This window comes from Engraulis encrasicolus, chromosome 1 (assembly GCF_034702125.1).
Source record: "Engraulis encrasicolus isolate BLACKSEA-1 chromosome 1, IST_EnEncr_1.0, whole genome shotgun sequence".
Lineage (NCBI taxonomy): Eukaryota > Metazoa > Chordata > Actinopteri > Clupeiformes > Engraulidae > Engraulis > Engraulis encrasicolus.
This window is the reverse complement of record NC_085857.1, coordinates 36,111,522-36,119,913: the sequence shown is the minus strand read 5'-3', so window position 1 is coordinate 36,119,913 and position 8,392 is coordinate 36,111,522. Positions and strand designations below refer to the sequence as shown.

The 8,392-nt window shown below is 42.2% G+C and overlaps 1 protein-coding gene across 1 annotated transcript; it reads right to left on the bottom strand.

Annotated features, from left to right (window-relative positions):
* Positions 1-207: 207 nt before the first annotated feature.
* Positions 208-8,016, bottom strand: LOC134450848 (THO complex subunit 4-like). Its single transcript, XM_063200859.1, has 6 exons — positions 7,710-8,016; positions 6,568-6,729; positions 5,441-5,588; positions 5,265-5,313; positions 4,599-4,872; positions 208-562 (listed from the first exon to the last, which is right to left on the bottom strand). The coding sequence occupies exons 1-6, from the start codon at positions 7,887-7,889 to the stop codon at positions 548-550; spliced, it is 828 nt and encodes a 275-aa protein (XP_063056929.1). The 5' UTR covers positions 7,890-8,016; the 3' UTR covers positions 208-547.
* Positions 8,017-8,392: the final 376 nt, after the last annotated feature.

Sequence of the window (8,392 nt, the reverse complement as noted above, 5' to 3'; positions counted from 1 at the left end):
ACTATAAAGGGTCGTAAACCGGATTAGGGCCTACAGCTTTCACCAATTAATGAGATCACTTGTCTATACCATTATATTACTGAGGTTGTGTAACCCAAAACAAACCGGACACCACCGATCCTTGAAATCCTCGGGTGAAATTAAGAAACCCGTTGTCTCATTCTCTCGTTGTCTTTATGAACCAAGAAAGGAGAAGAAACCAGGAGATACAAAGGCACAGTAGGTTTAATACAGGATAACAAATAACTGGTAAACCCACTATGTATTTAAAACATTTACTCGTGAGAGCATAAAAACAAAAAGGATGGGTGAGAAAAAAACAAAAACAAAATCATACCAAATGCTCTCAAAAGTCATCCAGTTATATACACAACTTTGTATTGTCCATTCTTCATGTGAAGAAACAAAATAAAGGAAAAAACCAAACCAAAACAAATAAAAACAAAAAGAACACCTAGGCTGTCAATCCTGAGCGCGAGACTGGCATTTTTTTTCAGGAGGAGGTGGGAATGGCTGGATTTTCAAAGTGCTTGAACTCAGATGCCGCTTAGCTGGTATCCATCTGCAAAACAGGAAATAAACAAACCATTTATTTTTCCAGAGGAATTTCGCCTTACCCATTCTCCACACAGAAGCAATACACAAAAGAACACTTTTCCCCCCCTTGCGCCAGTGAATTTATAATCAATCCTACCCGTTCTCCACACAGAAGCAATACACAACAGAAGACTTCTTTTTAATTGCGTCAGTGAATTTATAATCAGTCCTTTCTTTGCAGACAGCCACTAATAAAGTAGCCTGTTCTTGTGAAAAGGTAGTTACACCCTCAAACCATTGTCTGCCAAGTGTTGCACTGAAATGGAAGTTTGTTTAACAAGGCAAGAGACATTTATTTGTATAGCATATTTCATACACAGATGCAATTCAAGGTGTTTCACAAAAAAAAAAAAAACACAAAAAAAGTTTAGGCATAAGAAAACATTAAACACAAGAATCACAGAAAAATAAAACATTGAAATGAGTCATTAAAGAATTTTGACCAAACAAAATGAAAAACATGAAAATCAAATGTTGATCATTTAAAGCAGCTAAGGGAAAGCATCTGAGAACAGCTTCGCCTTGAGTCTGGATTGAAGACCATCAATGGTGACATTAAATATACCGGTACTTCATTTTCTTAGTTTAACGAAGTTATGAAAATCTGATCTGATTAAATTGTGATTTGGGTAGCATACTCGGCCTCAGCTGTTCAGGAACGCATTACTGACCTCAACAGTTAAAATGTTGGTTTACTTTATCCAGTGAGGCGGAAATAATGCGTTTGAGATTAGAGTGTATACACATATGAACCTTGCACGTGCATGGAGATTAATGTCATCCCAATAAAATCAGATACTAAGAAAAATCTTAAAAATCTCCAACTACCATTATAAAATCTTTAGTACACAGGCATGCAAACATACACGCAAATCCACACAAAGTCTGCCATGACCTCACTAAATAAAAAAGAAAGGTACTCTGAAAGACATTCAGTGCCAGGGCAATTTCCTCATCAAAACTGATGACTAGTTGGAAGATTATTGATGGTCTGTTGATCAAATTTTAACAAAACAAAAACAAAAGACAACGGGTCGTCAGCTTTGCCTTGGTCCCCTCACAGTAAGAATGGATGCGTCTTAGTAGGTCTTACTGATGATGTATGTTGCATTGTCTACGGTGTTGGTGTTTCCATAATATGCAGCAGGCACTTCACTGTTAAGCTAGGTTTACACTCGTCCTTAGCAGACCACGACCTTACAGAAACCGCCACATACCTCTTGCAGAACTGAAAGGACACTATGCAGAGCTGAAGGTATGGTTCTTCTAGGCTGAAATGTTAATCGTTGGCTGGTATGCTAGTGGACAGCATGAGCTCCTGATTGGTCAGTGGTGTCCCATTGTTCTACACTGCGGATCCTTGAATTATCGGCAGGAAAAAAACGCCACGCCCTCCATTATCCTGAGAGTGCGGATTTGAAGGCAGATCTATGAACCCCCCACTATGGTAGTGCAGTTTCGGTTGACAACTCCAGTGCAGTACAAGTGTAAACCTAGCTTTACTCCACTAGCCTACCCCTCTTGCTTATTATGCACTGGTATGTATTGGTTAATTGGTGGGCACAACAAACTGCATTCCTCCTAACTGTGTTTTTATTTATATAAATTATTTATAATCAAGTTAAATCTGAGAGAAAACTGCTGTTCCAAGCCGAGATGAACCCTTTGCTCCATAGACAGGGATACAATTTTGGATTGGTTTTGCCTCCAGTGAACGTGGTCACGTGGGATCAAGAAGGGTGCATAGCCAAAAATACACAAGTGGGGCACCATTGAATTTTACACCCAATCACCGTGCTCCCTAAAAACGCACACGGGACACATTTTAATCTTCCACATACTCTCACCTAAATTTCACCACATTTCTCCCCTCACAAACAGCCCCACTGTACAGGCAAATCACCAAACGGCATGGGATGAAACAAAGTACATGGCAGAACAGGAGGTGTACACATTCGGCCAAGCTCGGGGATTAGAACGGGACGGCCGCACAGGAAATACTTTTTAGAGGGCTGACCGGGCAAGTCGGAGGCACCTGCCTGCAATTTCTACAGTCATAAGAATGTTTTTCTTCTCCCCTCGCAGATCAAATATTTTTGATCCCTGGGCGCCAGAAGTCGACACGATGCGAAACGGGATCAATTATTCTGGGGTATGTAAAAGTCCGATTTTCTTATGGAAAAAGTTTGTTTTGGCAAAATTCTGTCGGTTTGTCAGTCCAGGTTCGGCAGACTGCGGACATAGTTAGCAGTGGTGTGGATTGGCACTGCCCTCACGATCCGATTACGATTTGGGAGGTAGCGATTCGATTCGGTGCGATTCGATCAGATTCAATTCTACAATGCATTCCAATGAATTACATTTCTACTGAAAGCAAAGCAAATGTTTGATCAGTCATGATGAGGCAATACAAGTAGTCAGATACTGAGCAACAATTTATTGGCTGTTTTCTGCATCAGTCTGGATCAGTCTGTATCAGTCTTGGAATGCTTTGAAGTACTTTTATTTAATTTAACATTCATTTGCTCCCGAAATATCAACGGAAGTAGTTGAAACTTAAAAGAAAATTGCCAGATCAATTCTGGAACTTGCAGCATTGAATTGGATCGGCCATGCCCCGCATTGGATTGCATCGCCGAATCGATCATTGTTGACCCCACTAATAGTTAGCAGAATCTTCTTTACCCTCTCATCTAAGCATTATTCGCCTCTCAAACGTGATTAAAATCATTTGAAAATGCTGCCTAGGTCACCTTTAAACGACAACTAACCAATAGATGTAGACAATAACTACAGTAACAGCTTGAGATGGGAACAGGAAGGAGTGTACAGATCATTTGGAGTGTGAATGTACGTCGTTCCTCCCATTGCATACTCTGGCCTCGTGACATGAGGCTCGGGATCGTACTGAGATGACAAGTTCAGTCAACGTCTTGCAAAAACATACATCAAAAGTTACTCATTTACAACCAGAATGCTTAATGAAGGACTGCCCAAATTTTTTTCTTTTTTTAAATTAATCGCTATGCACTGTGACCGCTTGAGAAGGTGGGAAGCTTATACGGTTTTCTCCATTGGTGAAGGGAGACTTGTCACATTTCCATGACGTTTCTAATAACGGAATTAATAACTCAGAATAACAGTTCCGTTGAGTTACACTGCACTTTTATTTCATTCCGAATTATGAATTCTTTACATGGTGTTTAGGAAGCGAAATTAAGTATTATTCAGAAATAAATTGAGTTCATTCTGAATTCAATGGTGCATTCCAATATGCGGCCTACCGTCCTCCACTTGTGCTTGTGGTCTCACCCCGCCTCCATGGAGCCACGCCTAGCCACAACAACTTTTGGGGGACTGTTTTTCATTCACCATTCCAATTGTAAATGAGAAAATGACAATAGAATCCTGCTTTTCCAAGATGGGTAATTCATTTTCTGTCGTCGGTGACGTCATCATGAGGGCACAAGCAGGCAAGTGAACAAGGGAGGATGGAAGTCGGCATATTGGAATGCACAATATTATCCTGATTATCATCAACTTTCAAATCTCTTCAAGACTTGGTCTGACCAAGAATGCTTCCCAAACGGCATTGTTGACCAACTTCCGCAGATTTGCTACTGGTTGATCGGTTTCTGATAAAGTGGGTGGAGTTCCCGATTTTTCAGGAGAGCAGAAACGATATTTACATTGCTCTTGGCCTGACTAGAAGCAACGCCGAATGTGTTGGAGGGCGTGGCCTGGCTAGGAGGCCACAAGGAAGGACGGGAGGAAGTAGATCGGATTGCAGCCTTGGACAAGCCCCGAAACCAACTTTAATTTACTAATTTACTTTAATAGTTTAGTTCATTATAACAGAAGACAAAGAGTTGTAGGGTTAAGACGTGACTCGAACCTCATTCCCCATGGACAGCTGTGCATTTATGGTACGGTTGTGATGGTGTAGCACGCTAAAGAACCTCATCAGAAAACCCCTTTTAAGACCAATATGTTCAAGTCACCTTGTTTTTGTAGGCGTCCAGCTGTGCATCCAGCTCCTCTGCAGTCAGCTGTTTGCTCTCGTTGCGTCTACCGCCACGTCCCCCACCACCTCCTCCTCCTCCTCCTCGGCCTCCTCTCCCCCTGTATCCTCCTCCGCCACCTCCCTCACGTCTCCGCGACCCTCCGAAGCCAGAGTCCCTGTTGCCTCCTCGGTTCCTTCTGAAAGACCCGGAGGAATCGGACTCTCGGGTCCCCAGACGTCCCTTCAGCCCGCCCGAATCAGAGTCGTCGTCTCTGTTAGGAGAGCACAACAGCAGCTGGCAGTTAGTCAAAAATGCCTGAATCAGTCTGGCAAGAAAACTTAAAATACACATAGGAGCTGCTTGCAGTCAAAGATAATCCTGGTGTGGCTTGCAATAGACTGTGCACATGTTCAATTTAATTGAGTTTGAGGTAACAGAACAAAAATTAATTGAAATTGGACACTTAAAATCGCCATGTGGTGGTCTTAGCATACCCTCTACTAATTACAGTGTAAACCGGGACTATACCCCTACTCAAAAATAATATACATGTTTAAAAAAAACTGCATTTCCAAACAACAAAAATAAAAGTATAATTTTGATGCTTATATACAAGATTTTTTGGAACAAAGATGTACACCTTCCAACACATTCATGCCTTACCTCCCCGTCGAGACGCGTCCTGCAACCACCTGGATCTCCATTGCACGACCTTGGGAAAACAAAAACAAAAAACACATCAACCTACAGTCATCCAAATAACACAAAAAAAGAAGATACTGACGCAACAGCCGAGCAATCTGATTTCAGCAGTGTGTTTTTTTGTCTGAGTTACTCACCATCCAGGGGAACACCGTTGTACTGCTTCATGGCTTTGAGCGCGTCAGCTTTCTTCTCAAAGTGGACATCTGCCGTCCCCAGACTGCGACCCGACCGGTCGTAGTGCACCGCTGCTTTTGTCAAATTGCCAAATTCCCTGAACAACTCCTAAGGGGAAGGAAAATGAGGGAAAATGGTTGAATATTCTTGTCTGAAACAACACAGATCTTAAGCAACAAACGGGTCTTTGTTTGAGAAACGGGGTCCAGGTTGTTCATTCAGTGATTGGAATAGTACCTAGCAGAAGTAAGTAAACACAGAGGAATAGCTTCTAGGGGTGGGCATCATAGCGCAATGGGCTCATGAACGTCCCAGTGAAAGACCTTGCATGCACGAGGAAGGAACAGCAGTCTGCGTGCGCGCGCTCACACACCCACTTCCGAGAGCTCGAGAAGGGCTGGGGAAAACACCCCAGACAGAGCTCTTCGCGCATCTAGAACTAGGCTTCTAATAACAGCAGACCTTAAGATGGTTTCAAGGCTGAAATTTATAACGAGTAACGACCGTTACGGCAGCGCAGTAACTGTAATTAAATTACTGAAATTTGAAGAGTAATGCGTTACGTTCCTACGTTAGTGCCAAAAGTAATTAAATTACGTAACAACGTTACTTAGTAACGCGTTACCCCCAACACTGGTGGGCAATATATCGAGATTTAAGATATATCGAGAGGGAGAAACATCTTGTGTAGATTTTGGCATAAAATCAAGAAAGGTGATAAACTTTTAAAATTCTGAGAATGCCAGATGCAAATTCTCTTCCTCCACTCTGCTCTTGCACCAGAGCACGCGTCTGCCTTCCGTCTGTGACTCGGTTACCATAGCAATAATATAAATAAGAGAAGAGAATGCTCCGATTTCACTATGCCGTTACTTTGATTTGTCAAATTTCTGACTGCACAGCCCAGACAGTTTTGTCTCGAAGCATATACATAAATGCCAGTTGTTTACTATAAATTAGTTTTATGCCTCCATCAGGGGGAATTGAAATTTGTAAGATATGGATCGTATATTGATAGACAAAATATATTGAGATATTTTTTTTCGCTCCACATCGCCCAGCCCTACTAGATTCATTGAGAGATTACCTTGATGTCAGAGTCAGACACCCCAAAGTCCAGATTGGACACCAGGAGCTTCCCGCTGGTCTCCAGGCCAAAGCTTGGGCTGTAGTCTGGCTTCGCCGCTTTACTACTGCCGAATCCATCATCAAACATGTCGTGCTGCCATTTGTCTGGTAGCTCTCTTGGCTGTAAAAATGAGGGAAAGGGTAAATAATATACAACCACTTGCAACATATACAGCAAAAAATGCCTGCTAAACCCACAACTCAGACCCTTGATTCTGTACATGTTTCGTACACATTCAATGTAGAATAGATTATAGTACCAATAGCAACTTTGAGTTTTACACTCGAAACCTAAACCAATACAAATTTCCATTACACAATCAATCAACTCTGGCTCTGGATGAATAGTGGACAGAGAGTTCCGACTGTTGACTGGGTCATTCTTCAACTGGAGTTTTGGGCCACACGTCCAGGAAACAGGTTTAGGAGGTCACATGGTGTTTTTCACAACTTCCAAGCTTAAATTTGGTATTCAGCTCGAATACGTAGTCTTCGCAGCCATGGACTCCTTATTACAGCATACGGGGTGGAAGGGGACAGAGGCAGCACCCATTTTACCCATCTAAGATCTTTGCATTGAGGCTTCAAACTCCTTGAGTGTGCCAGGTGGAACGTCGACAGAACGCAGTTTATGCCCGGTGTTTACGGTCAATGCAAACAGCTGGCATAGTTGGCTGTGAAATCTGCTGCAAGACCGAGGAAAGTCCAAAGGTGTTAATTCTCCGGACAAACAGTCATGTCTTCAAGCTTCCTCCGTATCTTGGGGTCTTTTGGGTCTTGGGATAGAAGTCTAACACCAACAGGTGCGCCACGAACGTGGCGGCTTAGTTTATTAACACGGGAGTTCCTTTTTCAGGGCTTAAGCAGATGAGAAGTCTCTGTCAAGACGACGTCGTCGAAATGCGTCTATGAATTCCTCACGGTGGAAAGGAGCTTAGATGATGATGCTTTACGAGCATGATGGATTTTACAAACTAGCTTCTTTCATAAACTAGCATTAGCATTGCTAGCTAGTTAGCGACGCGCACATTCATCAAAACAACACACGCATCCTGTTTCCAGGGTCACTCTTCATGTCAGGATTTATCAGTCTCTTCCTACCCTGGAATATGGAGCAGGTCTGTCTCTGCTCCGGTTGAAATTTTGTCGATTTTGTCTCGTTGGGCCTGAGTCGCTTCGAGGGCCATCGCGGCTACCACTTCCTCGGCGAGGTCTTCCACCACCTTTACCTTTACCCTGTTTGATAATCTCGTCCAATGACATATCAAGCTTGTTCGCCATCTTTAAAACCGTTAAAGTGTTTAAATTAACCAAACAATACAACACCTCTATCTCAAAAACTCGTTTCACATGTAATCACAACTACGAAGAATAGCTCACGCTGATTACTGAAGCGCCAGTGCTTAAGTACATAACGGAAGTGACGTATGCTACTTTCGCAAGAATATTTTGTTGAAAAATGTGAGGCGAAATTGTGTGCCGCCCTCTAGCGTTCTACTTGTATACAATACAATACAATACAATACAATACAATACAATACAATATCTTTTATTTGTCATTGTGACAAGCACAACGAAATTGTGGATTTCCTTGTTGAAGCAAAAATAAATAAAAATAAAATTAAAGAATGGAATAAAAAGAATGGTATGTATATGAAAAAAACTACGCTTTTGATGCAAATTCAGTTCTGTGATGGCCGCTGCATAGAAACTGTTTTTCAGTCTGTTTGTCCTTGTCTTAATGAACCTGAGTCTCCTGCCCGATGGCAGCAATTCAAAAAGAC

Bases quoted from the DNA above. Each gene is read 5' to 3' on its own strand.
- LOC134450848 (XM_063200859.1), bottom strand. From the start codon at position 7,889: ATGGCGAACAAGCTTGATATGTCATTGGACGAGATTATCAAACAGGGT. The intron at 5,589-6,567 runs GTAATCTCTCAA...CCTTCCCCTTAG, and splicing joins TGTCTGACTCTGACATCAAG to GAGTTGTTCAGGGAATTTGG. The intron at 5,314-5,440 runs GTGAGTAACTCA...TGTTTTCCCAAG, and splicing joins CAACGGTGTTCCCCTGGATG to GTCGTGCAATGGAGATCCAG.